General features: G+C 42.9%; 1 protein-coding gene across 3 annotated transcripts in view; it reads left to right on the forward strand.

The window, feature by feature from the left end:
• Positions 1-19628, forward strand: part of SV2C (synaptic vesicle glycoprotein 2C) — a 265178-nt gene that overhangs the window by 132756 nt on the left and 112794 nt on the right. For all 3 annotated transcript variants that reach the window (XM_003408105.4, XM_064273297.1, XM_064273300.1), the window contains one exon: positions 4764-4915. In XM_003408105.4, the coding sequence (XP_003408153.1) occupies positions 4764-4915 (152 nt within the window). The remainder of the gene's footprint in view (positions 1-4763; positions 4916-19628) is intronic.

Here is a 19628-nt window from a genome sequence, read left to right on the forward strand (position 1 = left end):
GTGACTCAGACATTTTATTTCCCACTAATGTTATGCATTGTAATGAAATCATTTTAAATCTGTTTAGAACATTGTCAAATTTTTTCATCTGCTATGTTTCAAGGACTGTGTCCTTTTAACTGAGCTGAATCCAAATTAAAGTTCCTTTTCTTAAACTGTCGCTTAAGGGACCAGCAGCTATTTGGGGCTCATGTTAGTATTGATTTGAATATGCCATAACCCACTCCAGTTGTTCAGGTTAAAGGCAAGAAGGGAGGCATGATGGAGAACAAGTCTACACTGAAGTGTTAGTTTAGGTGCAAACTGAGAGAGCTTCAGAGAGGACTTCACTCCCTTGGGAGCATCCTCCTATTCTTCCAGATGAAAAGAGGCACAAGGAGCCTGAGAACAGGGAGGCTGAAAAAGTAAACCAAGGCCTTCCTTCTAATTAACTCAGTCAACCAAAGAAAGATGAATGCATCTGTCTTCTGTGGCTGAGCCACCAAGTTTCTGAGGGAAGTGCAGCCCTTAGTAACCCAATGCCAAGCCAGCTGGAAGGGCCCAGACCAACTGTCAGTCAGCGTTGTTGGCCTGACCCGATACTTCTCAAAGTGGGGCCCCTAAACCACCCACCACAGATGCATCAGGGATACTTGTAAGAATGCAGATTTCTAGGGTGCAAAAACCAGAATCTCTGGGGTTGAAACCCAGAAATAAGCATTTTTAATAAGTGCTGGAGGTGACGCTTAGGCTTACTCAAGTTTAAGAATCCCTGGAAATTATCTGGAAAATAGGTGAGCAAATAGATCAACTACTGGAGAGATGAAGGGTGAATATTGTAGACTGTCCCTGTATGCATGTACTGTGCTACCCTCTTCCCCAGTATTGTTCCTGTGGCCCCGCCTCACCACAGAGGCTGCAGATCATGATACAGAATGTCTGCACTGCATAAGTCCACATTGTGGGGAAAATGATGCAGCTGTAGGTTCAAGACCCCATCTTACCTTGTGTATATTGCAGTTGGACTGTAATGCATCTACTGAGAGGTCGTTGGTGGTTCAGTGGTAGAATTCTCGCCTTCCATGAGGGATGCCGAATTTGATTTCCTGCCAATGCACCTCATATGCAGCCAGTATCCCTGACAGTGGAGGTTTGCTTATTGCTGTGATGCTGAACTGGTTTCAGAGGGGCTTCCAGACTAAGATGGATTAGGAAGAAAGGCCTGGCAGTCTACTTCCAAAATCAGCCAATGAATCACAACAGGAGAGCATTTTGTTCCTTGTGTATGGGTTTTGCCATTAGTAGGGGGTGACTCAATGACAGCTAACAACAAGAACCATCTACTGAAGTGGGCTACAGAGACCAGCTTGAGGAGGGGATGGAAGGGAAAGCAGAGCCTACCTACAGACTCTAAGAGCTAATACACCTTTCTCATGGAGTATTTTCTCCTGCCGTTTTGCTGCTTCCAACTCACGTAAACTACTGGCTCGCCATCTTTTGCCAGTTCCTGTCATAACCTGCAGTTAACCCCTTCTTAGAGATTTCCGTCATGCTGTGAATGAATATCCAGGAGAAGTTGAGTCTTTTGACAATAGGGAAAGTTCCCAGAATGAGTGTGAGGCATGCAATGTGTGAATCTTGCAAAGTAGAATGTTCAAAAAACTCCATTTTTACTTTTTCTGCTGCTTTATCAGCTATAATTTGAACTATGAAAGGACAGGGGACTGTGTCCTATTCAAAAGTGAGTTGATAATAAGTTCTTAAACAATTTGTTTTGTTTTAAATGAATGAACAGCACTAGATGTTTGTAGTATGAGTCCTCAAGAAGCCAGGCAAAATCTAGGTGAGTTGACATAAAGACAATGTTCTACTCCTACTACGGTAAGTAGCGTCTAGGTTCTTAAAAGCTTGTGAGCAGCCATCTAAGATACAGCTGTTGGTCTCTTTCCCTCCGGAGCAAAGGAGACTGAAGAACACCAAAGACTCAAGGAAGCAATTAATCCAGAGAACTAGTGGCCCACATGAATCAAAATGTCCACAAGCCTGAGACCAGAAGAACTAGATGGTGCCCTGCTACCACTACCAACCGTCCTGACCAGGATCACAATACAAAGCCCTGGTTACAGAGGGAAAAAATATATATATCTATGTAGACTAAAATTCAAATTCATAAAAAAGACCAAATTTACTGGTCTGAGAGAGGTTGGAGGAACCCTCAAGACTATGGCCCTTAGACACCATTGTAACTTGGAACTGAAGCCAAACCCAGAGTCACCTTTCAGCCAAATAATAGACAGGCCTATAAATAAACAACAACACACAAGAGAAAAGTGTTCCTTAGAACAATCATCCACATGAAACCAAAAGGACAACATATGCCAAAAAGTGAAGGTGGGAAAATGGGACAAATAGAAATGGATAACTCAGGGTGGTAATGGGGAGAGTGCTGACGCATTGTGGGGATTGCAACCAATGTTGTGGAACTATTTGTGTATAAACTATTGAGTGAGAAACTAACTGGCTCTGTAAACCTTCACCTAAAGCATAATTTAAAAAAAAAGAAGAAGAAGAAGCCAGGCAAAAACAAAAAGAAGCCAGGCAAGAGAATTGCCTAGTCATCTAGGCTATACAACCAGCTCTGACAACCCATCATATGCATTCCTTTCTTGCCGGAGGGTTTGATTGATGGACTTGAACTTGGTTAGCTACCCCTGTGGATGAGTGGTTCTAAATTGCCATGTGCTGCATTTGAAGTCACAGGGATACATACTTCTAGGGATTTTAGTAGAACAACTGCATTCATAGTTCAGAAGAACAGGTGTAAGTTAGTGATTTTTTTAAATTCTTTTAATAGCAATTCTCACGCTGAAACACTTGTAACACATTTTACCAGTAAAAGAAAACAGTTGCTATCCATTCAATTCCAACTCATAGCGACCCCATGTGTGTCAGAGTAGAACTGTGCTCCATAGGGTTTTCAATGGCTGATTTTTTCAGAAGCAGATCACCAGGCCTTTCTTTCGAGGTGCCTCCGGGTGGACTTGAACCACCAACCTTTCACCCAATCGTGTGGTTATCAGCCAAGCATATTAACTGTTTGCACTACCCTGGGACTGCAGCCCACTGTACATATAGTAAATATCTATACAACAGAAACACAAGTTTCATGAAACAATACTTACCCTTATTATCTGGTTTGCACTCAAGTATTTTTATTTCTATTTAATGTTTTTAAATGCAGTTTAAAGCTTACTAAATTAATTTTGCAACCCATAGTTTGAAAAACACTGGCCTAAGAGGTGCCTATATCCAGTGGTGATTAACTACTACAGGGGCAAACTCATGAAATGATTCCGTATTTGAACCTACCAGCTGCTACAGAGTGACCTTACAAATCCTGTGGTCCATTTAGTACATCCAGTTTGCTACAAATATGGTATTCCCCTAAATTGCATTTGCTAAGGTCATTGCCAATACGTCTTTATCATCTCAAAGACTATAAAAAAAAGATCAGTTCTTGCTAAATAGATTAACACATGTTCTATGCCTTGACATCATATTTACATGAAATGTCAATAGCAATTTACCTTACAGAAACCTGAACATAAACGTATTAGTGCGTACTTTTTAACTGTATTACTAGGTATTGTCTCCACAATCTGTTTATATTGTTGCTTGCATTTTTTTTTTTTAAAGAATTCACAAGTTGCCTGGCAGGATAATAAGTAATGTTTTTCCATACTACCTTACTCTCTGAGGCAGTGGTTCATAAAATTTTGGAGTCAAGATCTATTTGAAATTCTGATGAATTCTATACCCCATCTCCCTAGAACAAACAAAATTTTAATTCCTTGGGCCCTCATTTGAGAACCTTTAATGGAGGATGTCTGAGAAGAAGTCACCATTACTATCATCTCTCCAGAGCTTGGTCAGCAGCTCTTACAAGTAGCTCCTACTGGAAGGAAGCATCATACCCCGTTCTGTTGGTATCGAAACCAGCAGCTTCTTATTCGTTTCCACCAGTGTCCCTTTCACATTGTACTTACTCAGCAATGGGTTGGGACCAGAACAAATGAGGGAGCAACGCCATTGTCCTTTGTTTGTCAACACAAGAACGTGACTAGGCTGAAGGACCAAGTGCTCTCTGGTAGCAGAGCGTGAGTACTGACTGCAGATGGCCCTGAAGAGGTGTTTGAAGCTTTTTCCCAAGTCTCCATGTCATGGAAGGGACATATCAAAGTATCTTTTTAAAAGTAGATTAATGTTCACTAGATTATACCAAGTTATTTTATTTTGTTATAAATTTAACACTAAGCAGAAAGCCCACCTGAATCTCAGACTTGCTGTTGTTGTTGGTGGGTGCATCAAGTTACTTCTGACTCATGGCGGCCCCATGTGCTACAGAATAGAACTGCTCCACAGGGCTTTCTTGGCTGTGATTTTGACAGAAGCAGACTACCAAGACTTTCTTCTGCAGCAGTGCTGGGTGGGTTCGAACCGCCAACCTTTAGGTTAGCAGTCCAGCACAAACTGTGCCACCTAGTTTCTATAAATCACGTAAGTAGGGCATATCTTCATCGCAGGTTTCAAGTTTGGGAGGGATAATAAGCATGGCAAGTATAATATTAAAGTTATAAATGAGGGAAAGATACATTTACTCAATACGCTGGGACAGGGAGGGTCTCTGCAGTGAGCAGAGTTAGAACTTGCCTGGGCTCTGTCCTTTGCGTCTCACCCTGGCTGCACAGGCCCCACGTTCATGCATTCGCTGTACCTCTTGGCAGGATTGGAGGAGCCATCCCCACCGTGTTCTCCTACTTTGCGGAAGTTCTGGCCCGGGAGAAGCGGGGCGAACACCTGAGCTGGCTCTGCATGTTCTGGATGATCGGTGGCATCTACGCCTCAGCCATGGCCTGGGCCATCATCCCGCACTACGGTAAGAGGCTGGCCCGGCACCGGCGGGCGGTCGCCTCGTTTCACTTCAGCCTGCATTCCCATCCCTTTCCTCCCTGGTAAGCGCTGGTTGGAGAACAGCACTGTCATCATATTTCTCCTTGCATACTCGCCAGGGTCTTTTTTCCCCCTGCACAGAAGTCTATTTAAGGTAAGACTGTGTCAGTGGTCCGTTTTACAATACTGTGTTTTGTTGTCTTAAAGCCATTACTTTCACTTTTTTCCTCTGTGTTAACAACTCTGGGGTACCCAACTAAGTGGAGGTGAGAGAACACACAGATATAATCAGATCCAAGTGAACAAGCTTTATATTTGCTCTTGGAACTGTATTCATCCCCTCTGGGCCCAGAGCAAAGAGCAGTCCTAGGTCAGCCCATCGCTTCCGGCAGCTCAGAACTGAAATGGGAGTGGGAAGAAGCCTGTCTCGTTGTAGACAAACTACGTGCAGAACTGGAGAGGTGAATCTGCCAGTCCACGCTCCCCAAGTCCTCTCCTCGGTTTCCCCTAAGTACTTACTTACTGTTCTGCCACTTCAGGGTACTTACTTGAAGGTTTCAAGTTTCCAAAAGTATTCTCCCGCTCTGAAGCTAGAAGCTCCCAGGTGCTTCATCCACAAGCAGTGCAATGCAGGGAGAGACTAACAGAATCCAAGAATAGAACTCCATGGATAAATAAAGAAGAGGGACGCATTCTGGTTATTTTGTGTACTTGTGTGTGTGTGCAAACAGGCTGAGGTTTGCAAAATATAAACACTGTGTAAACTAAAACCACATGTGAAATTAGATTTCAAAAGCTCACTCTGCTCATTTCCCATTTTTATGCTTTTGTTTTAGAACAGAGCAATTATCCCATTTTAAAGCTTAGTTCTGTTAGGGAACAATCTTAGTGAATATGACTCATCACTAAATTCAAAGAGGTAGACTTCAGTACGCAGATGCGTTATAATTTGTTTTACCACACTGAGTTACCAAATTCATGTAGTCATATTCTTTCTTTTGCTAAACTTAAAAAGTTACCTGAAAATCAAAATCTTATGTAACCAAAACTAAAAACAAACAAATCAAAAAAACAAGACATAGGAATTGGTTACTTGTCTTGAGGAGAACTATTATTGGCTAAACATTTGAGTTTGGGGTGCCAAGCTCAAGTGATGGGTTTCTCGTTTTTAGACTCTTTGGTCACTTCTGGGGGCAGAGATGGCCTCACACAGGCTGTTCCTTGTATCCACCATGAGGCCTGTCTTCTGCCACCACTGGAGGAATTAAAGGAGATTCTCCTCTTTCATCTGGGTCGTGAGCATCACCTCAAAACCTTCCTCTGTAGAGCTGCATCTGATTCATGTACCACTCACCTTGTTGTTTCAAATGGAAGAGTGGCTTCGTTGTTATGTAAGGAATTGCTTCACAGAAACTATACCCATTCCTCACTTATCAACATGGTTAGGTTCCAAAGACCAGGTCATTATGTGAAAATCGATTGTATGTGAAAATGGAGGATGACCGCATCAGATCACAAAACGGAGAATGACTACATCATTACATAACTGCCAGATTATATCATTGCATAACTGTCAAATTACATCATTACGTAACTGCCAAACCACTGAGAATTATGGCCCAGACAAGTTGACACATAACCTTACCATCACAGCCAGCATTACTCTTGCCTCACACCTTGGTGTTCGTTACTGCCAGACATACATCATCAATGCACAAAACAGTTGGATAGTACATTTTTATTATTGTTGTAAATGCAAAATGTCAGGTAACGAAATAGTCAATAAGTGAGGAGTAGATGTATGTATGTTGTGTGGTGTGGAGTTGATTTTGACTCATGGTGACCCTATAGGACAGAATAACACTGCCCCATAGGGTTTCCTAGGCTGAAATCTTTACAGGAGCAGATCACCAGGTCTTTTCTCCCTTGGAGCAGCTGGTGGGTTCGAAAGGCCAACCTTCTGCTTAGCAGCCTAGCACTTAACTGTTGTGTCACTAGAGCTCCTTGGAGCTATGTGTAAAGAGGCCAGAAGTCAGATACAGAACATGGGCAGAGTCCAGCATTACCCAGCATTGCCCCCAGAGCTGCTGCAAGCCAATATGCAGCCTTTGTACAAATTAAAATAAGGTGCCCTCTCCAGGTGGATGCAACTTCAGCTCCACTCACCAGCTCTGCCAGGCACTTGTCTAGGGCACAAGTTCAAAACTTTGCACAGCAGCTGTACTTCTTAGCCCCTGTCCAGGTCAGCCTTAGTCTTCTGTCTCAGCCTCTGAGCACAGCTCCTTGACTCCAGCCAAACCTGCTCTCTAGAGCCCCGGGGTTCCCAAGGTTCATTTTTTTCCCCTTCGTGGCCCTCCCTTCCCATTACATCTCACAAAATTTCTCCTGCTGGCCTTCCAAGCTAATAACTCAGCTTGGTTCCTGTAATCTGCACCTTTCCACCAGGCCTGGACATGATTGTGTTCATTTTTGTTTTTTGCTCTTCAGACTCTTGCTTTTCACACATCTTTGCCCTCTTAACTGCGGATGGCTCCAGGTTTTATGTCTCTCACCACCGTTGATCAGTAGTCATCCACAAAGAATTAGCACAATATCCACCTTTATTTTATTCAAGTACACATAACACGTATCATGTTTATTGCAAAAAGGGCTACCCTACTCCATATATAATTGGGAAAAGGGAAGGTTGTGAATCATAAACAATGCATGAAAAGTTACAGAAGCAATCACCATGCAGTAAAACTAATTGCATTTAAGAAGGCTGACATTTATTTTTATGTTAATGAAACCCTGAGAAATACTAGAAATTAGCTACCTAGAATATTAAAACCTTAAGTCCATGATTTATTGCAGGATTTCCATGGCCAGAAGTGTGGTGAAAGCAGCAACTTAATTTAGTTAATTGTGTCTGCATACTGGAGCCCTGGTGGTGCAGTGGTTAAGAGTTTGGCTGCTAACCAAAAGGTCAGCAGTTCGAATCCACCAGGCACTCCTTGGAAACCCTATGGGGCCGTTACGAGTTGGAATTGTTGCAACGGGTCTGGTTTTTTTGAGCCTGCATATTAAAATCAACAGGGGATTTTTTTTTTAAGTACCCTTGCTGAGTTTATTGCTACGCTCTTTTTAAAAATTGAGATATAATTCACGAAACATAAAACGTTATTATACTCTTGCAACTTGTAGAATGTTAGTATTTTTTTTCAAAAAAAAACTTAATTTAAAAAATCCTGTGCTAAGACTTCTGGGGTGATGACGATGTTCTGTATCTTGATCTGGGTGGGGTGTTTCAGAGGTAACCCACCCGTTGCCGTGGAGGCATTTCTGACCCAAGGGAGTAGAACAGAGTAGAACTGTGCTCCATAGGTTGATTTTTAAGAAGTAGGTCACCAGGCCTCTCTTCTGAGGCGCCTCTGGGTAAACTCAAACCACCAACCTTTCAGTTGGCAATAATGGCGTTAACTGTTTGCAGCCACTTTTCAGGGATACTCAGTTGTAAAAATTCATCAAGCTGGGTGCTGAAGATTTGTGCACATCACTATATGGATGTTACACTTTTTCACCAGTGCTTTTCAATAAGGGTTCCTCTCTAACTTTCCAAAAAAGCCCATGTTTGGGTCCTACCCAAGAATAATTGAATCACATTTTCTGGGCCTGAGGACTAGGCATCAATATTTTTTAAAAGCCCCTGAGTGGTTCTAATGTGCAGCCAGGCTTGAGATTCTCCATTTCCCTGCAGGAAAGAGTGGGTGATCTCAGAAGCCTGGTTTTATGCTGATCTCCTGGACTTCATTGTATTCAGGGAGGGCTGTAGAATGAGAGTAAAGAGACTCTTGAGAGCCTGACCTGCATGATTTTCCAAGTTCACATATTTACGCGAGTTTGCAAGGCTAAAGCACGTTCCTGCTCATCGAATTTAGATTCACACTGAAAAAGTAACCTTTGACATCTAGATACTCTTCTTTTCCATGACACATCTTTTTAGTTAAAACAGAGAGGGGGTTAAAAGTCCATACGCTTTCCCTTCAGCCTCTGAAAAAAAAAAAAAAAAACTTTTTCTCGGAAATTCTGTGCTATATAAATGATGCTGCAGCCCATGAAAACAAGAGCATGTGGTCCCTGACCCTCCATCCTCTTTTATTCAGAAGACGTTTGAGCACCACCTGTGCGTGTGTGTTGGGTTTTCACCTGGCAGGAGAGGAATGCAAGAGAATCATAAAGCAACTCAAAGCCAGGTTCTGGCCCTGCTCACACTGGTAACTGGATTTGCTCTGGAGGAAGGAATCAATAATTGGCATCCACATTGCAAGTATATTTCAAATAATAAATAAAGGCAAATTATTGTCAGGCTCATGGGGAGAAGGTGCCCTTCCAGTTTCTGGCCTTTGTCTTTCTGCATTTTACCAGAGCAGTAGGTACAGAAAGCCCTGAGCCTGGTGCCAGCACGCTTCAATTCTGGCTCCAGACAAGCCTCTGACGCAAAGTATGCCTTTGGCTGGTCACTCAGGATTCTGGAGGAAAATACAGACAGATCCTTACCAGGTTAAACACAACACCAGAAAGGATGTTTGGATTGCTGCCAAGAGCTGGTGAATTGGAACGTGGGCGATGGCCAGGAGTTTGTGCCAGATGGTGGGGTCAGCTTGACCAACTGAGCCGAGTTTCTTTACAATCCTCTGATAATGATGGTGCTTTCCCTTCACATCCCCACTCTTGGGGTTGAAAATTTCCACGGAGATAGACGGTTGCTGGCATCTGAAGGTTTCAACATAAAATGACCTCACCGTGCTCTGACAAGGTCTTAGGAGGGAGGGTGCTTGGAGGTCATCACTCCAGATGCACTTGTCCTGCTGGCCACCTCTCTGTAACCAACTCCTTCCACTCAAGAGCTTCTGGACTGTATTTCTCCCCCTGTAGCAGAGCACTACCACCCATCTCTGTTTGTCGTACCATGGTGGCTTTTGTGTTATTATGATGCTGGAAGCTATGTCACCCATATTTCACATAGCAGCAGGGTCACCAAAGGTAGACAGGTTTCAGCGGAGCTTCCAGACTAAGACAGATTAGGAAGAAAGGCCTGGCAACCTACTCCTGAAAATTAGCCAAAGAAAACCCAATGGATCACACCTGAATATTGCCTGACTCGCTTGATTAGGACACATGATAAACCAAAACCAAACCTATTGCTGTAAAGTCAATTACAACTCATAGCAACCCTATAGGACAGAGTAGAACTACCCCATAGAGTTAAGGCTGTAATCTTTACGGAAGCAGACTGTCATATCTTTCTCCTGCAGAATGGCTGGTAGGTTCAAACCACTGACCTTTTGGTTAACAGCCAAGCACTTAACCACTGCACCAGCAGGGCTCCCAAACACATTGCTGTCAAGTGGATTCCAGCTCCTAACAACCCTGCAGGACAGAGTAGAACTGCACCATAGGGTTTCCAAGGCTGTAAATCTTGACGGAAGCAGACTGCCACGTCATTTTCCGCCAGAGCAGCTGGTGAGTTCAAACTGCCTACCTTTCAGTTAGCAGCCAAGCTCTTAACCACTGCACCACCAGGGCTCCTTGGGCACATGATTAAAAAAAAAAAAGAAAGAAAGAAACACTGCCGTAGAATTGATTCTGACTCATAGTGACCTCGTAGGGTTTCCAAGGCTGTAAATCCCTATGGAAGCAGACTACCACATCTTGTTCCTGAGGAGCCACTGGTGGTTTTGAACCAGCGACCTTTCCGTTAGCAGTTGATCACTTTAACCACTGCACCACCAGGGCTCCTTAGGGCATGTCATAGAGGGATCAGTTACTGAAGGAGAACATCATGTTTGGTGAAGTAGAGGGCCAGCGGGGGCGAAGGAGACCCGTGGTGAGATGGATTGCCAAAATAGCCACACTAATGGGCACGAACATGGCGGCAATCACGAGGATGAGGCAGGCCCGGGCACTGATTTGTTCTGTTGTACAAAAGGTCACCATGAGTCGGAGTCAACTGACAGCAGCTAAGAACTACGCATTCCTACTAGAGCAGGGAGAGAGGGAGGGAGGGAGGGAGGAAGGATAGCAAACCTCAAAGGAAATGTCCCTGCCTCAGGAATTAGGCTACCTGCAACAGCTGAGACCAGGTATTTAGAAAGTGTGGCTCCTCTTCACCCTGAACCCACTCAAGCCCGCATACTCCTGACCTACAGGGGGAAGGAATACCAGTTCACACACACACACACACAAAAGCAATATTTTCACGAACAGAAAATTCAGTATCTGTGAAGGTTGCCTGTCAGCCCTCCTGCCTTCCTCTTTCTCCCCACACACCGCTGTAATCAGGACACAACAGCATTTAATGGAAACCCCACTGCCTTGGGGGAAATGGGAACAAGCACTGAGTCAGATCCACTTTTCCTCCTTGGTGAGAGCTTTCATTTAGGCCCAGGCTTTGGCGTTGTGGCTGTATTGCAGCACTGTCCATTCCATTAAGCCCTGTGTCATCATTTTCCCTTTTAAATTTGCTTGCGCATCATTTGAGGTGTTCTCCCCTGCTGGGTGCATTACACTGTGTAGCAAGGACATTCAGTTCGTTAAGTGGGAAGGTTCTCGTTTCAGCGCAGAAACACCGCAGCTCTTAAAGCCCACATCACTCTCTTCTGTACTCAGTCCCTAGAACAATCCTAAGGCCTCTGTCTGGCCCACCCTTCACGCAAACCTTATCAGAGCCAAGCAGAGGGCACCCGTAAAGCCAGAGTTCACCCCTTCCCACCCCTCCAGCAATGAGATGTCCCTATACACATTCCCCAGTTGTCTCAAATTACCAAGACTTAGCTACCTGAATATGCGAAGATCATGCTTTCCTTCTCCCTAATGGTGAAAGGACCCCAGGTGGCACAGTGGTTAAATACTTGGCTGCTAACCGGAAGGTCTATGGTTCAAACCTACCCAGGAGAAAGACCTAGCAATCTGTTGCTCTAAATAGTACAGCCAAAGAAACCCTATGGGGCAAGGAAACCTAATGGTGAAACTGGGGTAAGGGGAAGGGAAGGTAGTGAAATAGGTGACTCGTTGAGGAGGGAAGCAGGATTATCTTTTGATGTCTTGTTCACAGGAAGGAAGGTACTGTGGCCAAGAGAAAGGGGTGTTGTGTGAGAGATGAGCCTGAGTCTCTGTCCTACGGTTTCTGGGTGTGGGTACTTTGTCCAGTCCCAGTCTTCTAGTCAGCTTTGTGGTGAGGATTAAGCGTATTAATTATGTTAGAACATCAGGTGCAAACTTAGTGCTCAAATGGTGGCCATTATTGCTAGGAGGTGCTTATCGTACATGGATTCCTGTCAGAGCAGCTGACTGTGAGCATAGAAGCTACAGGAAAAGAGGAAAAAGGAGCTAAAATGCATCAACCTCGCCTAAAAGGTGAGGAGATGAGAAGAGTCAGAGAAAAGCACAAAGAGGATGAAAGTTAAAATAATCAGAGAGAATCAAGAAAAAATAATACACTAAATCCGTGAATACCTAGAACCCAATGAACCAGAATCCTCAGTTTGTTCATTTGTTACATGAATTAATAACTAGGGGGCACATGCTATATTAAAGACTTATCATCAAGGCCATGGTGCCACCCTACCCTGGTAGGAAGAATACGCATTTGATGACCCCTAACCTACTGGCAGATATCACCAGCTGATCCTGTGGGTTACATGGGCAGCGGCAGAGCCAAGTTCTATCCCAGCTGCAAAGTGTCTGAGACCCTGGGGGCGGGCAGTTGGGGGAGTAGTCAACAGCACGAGCTTAGATGTAAGAAAGGGCCTGGTCCAAGCCAGCTCTGCCATTCTCTTGCTTTGTCACTTAACAATAGTTACCTAGGCTGTCTGGTCTTCAGTTTCCTCATCTATAAAATGGGCATAATACTAATAATACTACCTATAGGATTGCTGTATTTAAACAAAAACAAGAAAACCCAAACCCACTGCCATTGAGTCAATTTCGACTCATAGCGACCCTATAGGACAGAATAGAACCTCCCCATAGAGTTTCCAAGGAGCTGGCTGATGAATTCAAACTACCGACCTTTTGGTTAGCAGCCGAACTCTTAACCACTGTGCCACTAGGGCTCTGCTGTATTAAAGGAATATATAAAAAGTGGTTACTTAGCACAGTGCCTGGCACAAATGTTCATTAACTATTGTCTTTCCACAGATGGGGCTGAAATTGGGAGACGGGAAGGAAGAAAGAATTAGAATGTTAGAAAGACTTTCCTACCTTTTCCCAAATACGGTTTCTCCAACAGTTGGCTTATGATTTGAAGGTTTTGGGGGTGGCTAAAAAGGGGAAAGGCACAGGAACAGAACTTGGAAGGCATGCCAAAGTACTCTGCGTGTACTCCAGGGTGTTGGTGATAAAAAAAAAAAAATTAGGGTCCCATTCACCTACCAGGCCCAGCCAGGAAAGGCAGGTGCTGGGGTGCCCTGCAGCCCTGACACCATCGCTGCCATATTTCACTGAGTGTCTCGGCTCTGAGGTTTTTATACTCATGTGTCAGAGTAGGTCATTGCAAGGAGAATTGTTCTGATACATAAATATACACCGTTGTGATTTCTTAGCTTTTTCCATTTCAGGATCAATCCTATCTTTCAACCCTTGGCCCTCAGATTTCTTTTACTCTATTGTTCAGTTTTCCCCATTCGGTAATAAGATACATTACCGTAAAAGAGTGATGATAAAAGTCTTTAAGGGCTTAAGAAATGGATGTGATATTTAAAAAAGACATTATCATGGTTAAAGTGTATGCCTGTTTCTTTTAGTGGTCTGTTTCATTTGTCATGGTACTCAAAAGCAAGTACTTAAGAAGTGGCGTATTCTTTTTTTTATTATTTATTATTTTTATAAATATTTATTATTTGCCAATTCAACAATTTTTCCATGTATAATTCAGTGACATTGATTACATTCTTCATGTTGACAAGCATTACCACTATGCTTTTCTGAATTATTCCACCACCATTAACAAACTCTGTGCCCCCTAAGAAATAACTCCCCCTTTCTCCCTGCCTACCACCCCTGGTAACCACTAATAAACTTTGATTTCTGTATATTTGCCTATTGCATTAAAGTGAAATCATATAGTCTTTGTCCTTTGGTGACTGACTTATTTCACTCACAATGTTTTCAAGGTTTGTCTGTGCATTTTAAATATAGCCACAAGCCACCTCTCCCACTCTCCATATCCCCTTCCTCCTGTCTCTCTCCTCATCCTAAGTACATCACCTCTCCATTTAATACCCATAAAAACCTGTTGCTGTCGAGTCGATTCCGACTCACAGTGACCCTTTAGGACAGAGTAGAACTCCCCCATAGAGTTTCCAAGGAGCAGCTGTTGGATTTGAACTGCTGACCTTTTGGTTAACAGCCGAGCTCTTAACCACTGTACCAGCAGGGCACTAACCAAACTCAAAGACCTCTGTTTATTTCCTTGAGGGATCCTGAGTTCTCCACAGTTCTGGAAAGCACTTTTCAACATTCTCACTCTGGCCTTTGAGGTTTGAATAGTGAACTCACAGGAGCTGCCTTTTCTATTGTAAATTAAGCCAGTCGCCATGGAGCTCACCTCTTAACTCTTCTATTCAAGCTCATCAGAAAGAGAAGAGGGGTCAGTCATTTGTTGAAAGCCCTCTACATCCCAGGCATTGTACCAGGCACATTACCTTTTGCCACATTGTCTTAAAATGGGAAAACAGGCTTTAGATAGCTGGCAGTTCTTTCTGCTCTTCTGTTAAGGTGAAGAACTATGTGCTGCTATGTTGCTAACCCTGCTGGGTGACACTGTGGTTTCTAAGCATGATGCCTTCCATCCCTCACATAGTCTGGTGAAGCCTATAAAGCACTTTTCAGAATAATAGTTTTAAATGCAGAAAATAGGTAGGATTATAAATGGAACCTTTTGTATCAAAATATCTTTGTTAGCACATTAAGTAACAAGATTTAGTGACCGGTCTAGTAGCTATCATAATTGTGCCCTAGAGATAAGCATACCAAAACCAAACCCATTGCTGTCAAGTTGATTCCTACTCATAAGCATAAAAAAAAAAAAATACTCATAAGCATAGAGGCTGGAAATCAACTATGCTTTCTTTTAAACCCTAGGAAACTACTTTTTAATTGCCAGAATCCCACATTCCATTTCTTCATCATCTGTATTAAGATTAGGATTGACTGCGTATACAAGAAAAGCCCCAGTTACCACAAGCATAGACAAGATAGGAATTTGTTTTATATCACATAGAAGAAGTCTGAATGGAGGTAGTCTAGGGCTGGCATGGTAGCTGTGTGGTCATCAAAGACCCCAATTCCTTTTATCTTGCTGTTCCACCATTCTTAGCGCATCCCAACCATCAAGTCCACGCTCTAGGCTACACAGTGTAGGAAGATGTATAAGGGCATGCCCATCCTTCCATAAAGGATCTTTCCAGAAATCCCGTAAAAAATCCACTTAAATCTCATTGGCCAGAACATCGGCACATACTGCAAGAGAGTCTTGGAAATGTATAGTAGACCTCTATGCCAAGCAGCAAGGAGAATACAAATCAGGGCAGAGTGGATATCGAGAGACAACTGGCAAACTGTACAGCACCATCTTGTTCTTGCTCTAAAAAATCTTCATGCATTTCATAATCTAAAGTTTAAGTATGGTCCTTCTGTCGTAGGAGTGAGAAGCAAATACCGGAAAGCAACTCTGCATAACTTAACCAGAACAGGAATTTATCTGAAGCTACTACATAGCTCAAAGAATGGTCAGGAAGGCTAGAAAACAGGCAGGAGCCAGGGGATGCCTTGGCATGGCCCTTAAGCAAACTGAAAAGTTCAGGACCCACACCTCCCAAAATAAATAAAACAAAACACTTTCAGTTTAAGAAAAACTAGCTCAAATTAACAGCTTTAGTTTCCAGCATACAAAAGAGCTTTTCTATCGGTGTGATTCTTTTCTTTAAAAGTCTAGGAGGGAGTTATTTTCTTTGCAAGGATGCAGTCCTTAGGGTCCAGTTGTGAGGGCCAACTGGACCAATGAGCAACATCATAACAAACGGAGAAAAGATTGAAGTTGTCAAGGATTTCACTTTACTTGGATCCACAACAGCCATGGAAGCAGCAGTCAAGAAATCAAAAGACGCGTTGCATTGGGCAAATCTTCTGCAAAGGACCTCTTCAATGTGTTAAAGAGCAAAGATGTCACCCTGAAGACTAAGGTGCGCCTGACCCAAGCCATGATATTTTCAATCACATCACATGCATGTGAAAGCGGGACAATGAATAAGGAAGACCAAAGAAGAGTTAATGCCTTTGAATTGTGGTGTTGGTGAAGAATATTGAATATACCATGGACTGTCAAAAGAACAAACAAATCTGTCTTGGAGGAAGTGCGGCCAGAATGCTCCTTAGAGGCAAGGATGGCGTGACTGCGTCTTACATACTTTGGACATGTTGTCAGCAGGGATCAGTCCCTGGAGAAGGACATCATGCTTGGCAGAGTACAGGGTCAGCAGAAAAGAGGAAGACCCTCAACGAGGTGGATTGACACGATGGCTGCAACAATGAGCTCAAGCATAACAACGATTGTAAGGATGGTGCAGGACTGGGCAGTGTTTCATTCTGTTGTGCATAGGGTCGCTGTGAGTCGGAACTGACTCAATGGCACCTAACAACAACAACAACAGTCCTTAGGGGCACCAACAGCTACTAGTAAATCGTAATCACCAAAACATGGCAATTTTGACCAGCTACCCTGGGCCCTCATTCAGATGAGATGCTTAGCACACACTAATGTGTGTCAAAGTGAGAAACCTGGGCCTCTTCCCCTAGAGTCCCAGGGCCCACATGAAGGTGGGTATAGTTTGGTCTAGCATGGCCTTTGCACGATGGCTTACAGGAATGTAGATACCAGGTACTAGGGAGTCCCACCCCATATAAATTTTCTAATGTATTTCAGAGTGAACCAAACTTCCCAGATCCTCAGAGCACAGTTGACTAGGCTCCTGGGTTGTCCCCAAAGCAAATGTGAATCCCAGCTTGATCTCTCATGAATCCTGGAAAACTTAGCAAAAATGTTGTTTTACATACTATAGATATGGGTGCCTAGTCCAAGATCTATTGACGCTGGGGTTTGACTTAAGAACAAATAGTGAATACATTTTATAATATAAAAACACATTAGTAAGATAAAAATAGCAATAATACCAAATGCTGGGGAGGATGCGGAGAAACTGGTTCTTTCACGCGTCACTGGTGGGAATGCAAAATGGTAAAGTTACTCCAGAAAATAAATTGGCAGTTTCTTAATAAACTAAACATACACTTAACATATGATCCAGCTATCACAGCCCTGGGCATTTATCCCAGAGAAATGAAAACTTATGTCCACACAAAAATCTTTAGGTGATTGTTCATAGCAGCTTTATTGCTAATATTCCGAAAGTGGAAATAACCAAAATATTCTACAATAGGTGAATGGTTAAACAAACTGCAATACATCCATTCCATGGAATACTACTCACTAATAAAAAGAATCCAATGGTCAATAAATGGATACAAACAACAACTTGGATTAGACCTCAGGGGCACTTTGCAGAGTGAAAAAAAGCCAATCTCAAAAGGTCAAAAACCACATGATTCCCTTTATATAATCTCAGAATGACAATATTATAGAGATAGCCAACAAATAAGTGGTTGTCAGGAGTTAGGTGTCGTGGGGTGTGGAGGAAGGTGGGTGTGACTGTTAAGGGAGGCAAGTCTTTGTGGTGATGGACTAGTTCCATATCTTGATTGCAGAGGTAGTTACATAAATCTACACATGTGATAAAATGATATAGAACTTTACACTCACGTTGTGCTGATGTCAGTTGCCTGGTTTTGATATTGTCCTATAGATACCTAAAATGTAACCATCTAGAGAAACTGGGTACGGGGTTCACAGGACCTCTATGTACTACCTTTCCTACTTTCTAGGAATCTGTAAGTATTTCAAAATAAAAAGTGGAAAAAAATGAGTAATGCCCTTTATGTATAGGACAGTTTTACCTATATCACCTTATTTATTTTAATAATCTTGGGAGAAAAAGCAACAGTTAGTGTTATATTTTGAATAAGGAACCTGTTGCATAGAAACTCTGTCGTTTCCCAAATTGACACAGAAAATGAAAGATTAGAACTTAGATCCAGTCCTCTGAGCCTCATTTCTTCAAAATGTTCTTCAGACATGACTATACTAAGAGACTTTCCCAAAGAACAGCACAGAGGGTGGTTTGGAACCATTTTAACTGTGTCTGCAGTGTGTGTATGTGGCCGAGGTGGCGACCACTCCCTCCTTTATGCAAGTGATGCTACCACAGCCCCTCACTGGGCATTCTAAGACTTCTGCTGCCATCTTTAGACATAGGAAAACCAACTGCATGCAGAATGCTTTGTTATTTTAAAAAATATTTTACAAGAAATTGCATAGGGAGGCAGAAGAGGCTTCTACATCACATACCTTATAGCCCACAACTTGGTAAATACTCGTTTGACATTTGTGTTTCTCTCGAAGGCTATATTGCCAATGGGGAGTCTTCTCTCTTCCCTCTCCACAAAGCACATGACTTCACTGGCTCCTGACTCCTTCCCCAGGAATCTAACTGCAAGCTCCTCTGACTTCTTTATTATGAAGAAAATTTAGTTCTGCCCAGCTTGTATACCCCACCCACTGCAATCTTGGCCATCAAAAACACCTCCAACCACCAGAAGCATCCCCTTTTGAAGTCATTGGGGGTTATTCTTTTTTTTTTTTAGTAGATACCTACTGCAAACCTGACTGAAATTCTGATCTTTTTTCTCTCCAAAATAAGGTCTTATGGTGTCATAAGAACTCCCTATCACATTTCTCTGTACACTTCTATACTCTGAACTAGACAAAATGAATGTGTGTGTTTTGTGTGTATGTGAGTTCCTTTGAAAACAGCTTTTCTGAAAATACCCTTGCTGGGCTGAATTCATCATTAACCTAATTAGATCCTTTATCCAAGACTTACAATTAGCACCATTACTAGGTCTTGGTAACGAACTGCTGTGCTTCTAAATTAACTTCCACCTGGAGGGACATAAAAGGTTGTCATCTTCTAGAATGTTCTATGTTTGAGCATCATGATCATTCCCCAACTGTCCATGAAGAATATTGAACTGGCTTAGAAGACAAAAGACATTTCCAGTTTTGTGGAGAGGTAGAGAATGCTTGCTGGGAGTCTCTTTTCTTCTGCATCCATATGTGCAGTTGGGTCTCCAGAAGGAATACTCTCATAACTTTCCCAGATTGTTAAGGTAAAAGGCAGTAGAGCTACCTATCTGTTTTTTTTCACAAGCGCAACAGTCTTTCATTTGTACTAAGCCAAACTTTCCTTTTTACATACCAGCAGAGGCATTGCTAGTGAATAACCTGGCAGTTTCCTATTGTCTTATGGGCTGATTTAGTGTTCTTATTTCACGTAGTTGTCTCTCTGAGAGGAGGCAGTCCTTCTGACAGCCCCGTGGTTATGGTTTCCCCCATTCCTCCCCTGCTGCTAATTTCTAGGCTTCGGGAACAATCCACTTCCACCTTCACCCCCACCCCAAGTGTGATATTCTATCTGGTTAACTACCCATTGCCATCGAGTTGATTCTAACTCATAACGACCCTGTAGGACAGAGTAGAACTGCCC

Source organism: Loxodonta africana, chromosome 2 (assembly GCF_030014295.1).
Source record: "Loxodonta africana isolate mLoxAfr1 chromosome 2, mLoxAfr1.hap2, whole genome shotgun sequence".
In the NCBI taxonomy this organism is placed as follows: Eukaryota; Metazoa; Chordata; class Mammalia; order Proboscidea; family Elephantidae; genus Loxodonta; species Loxodonta africana.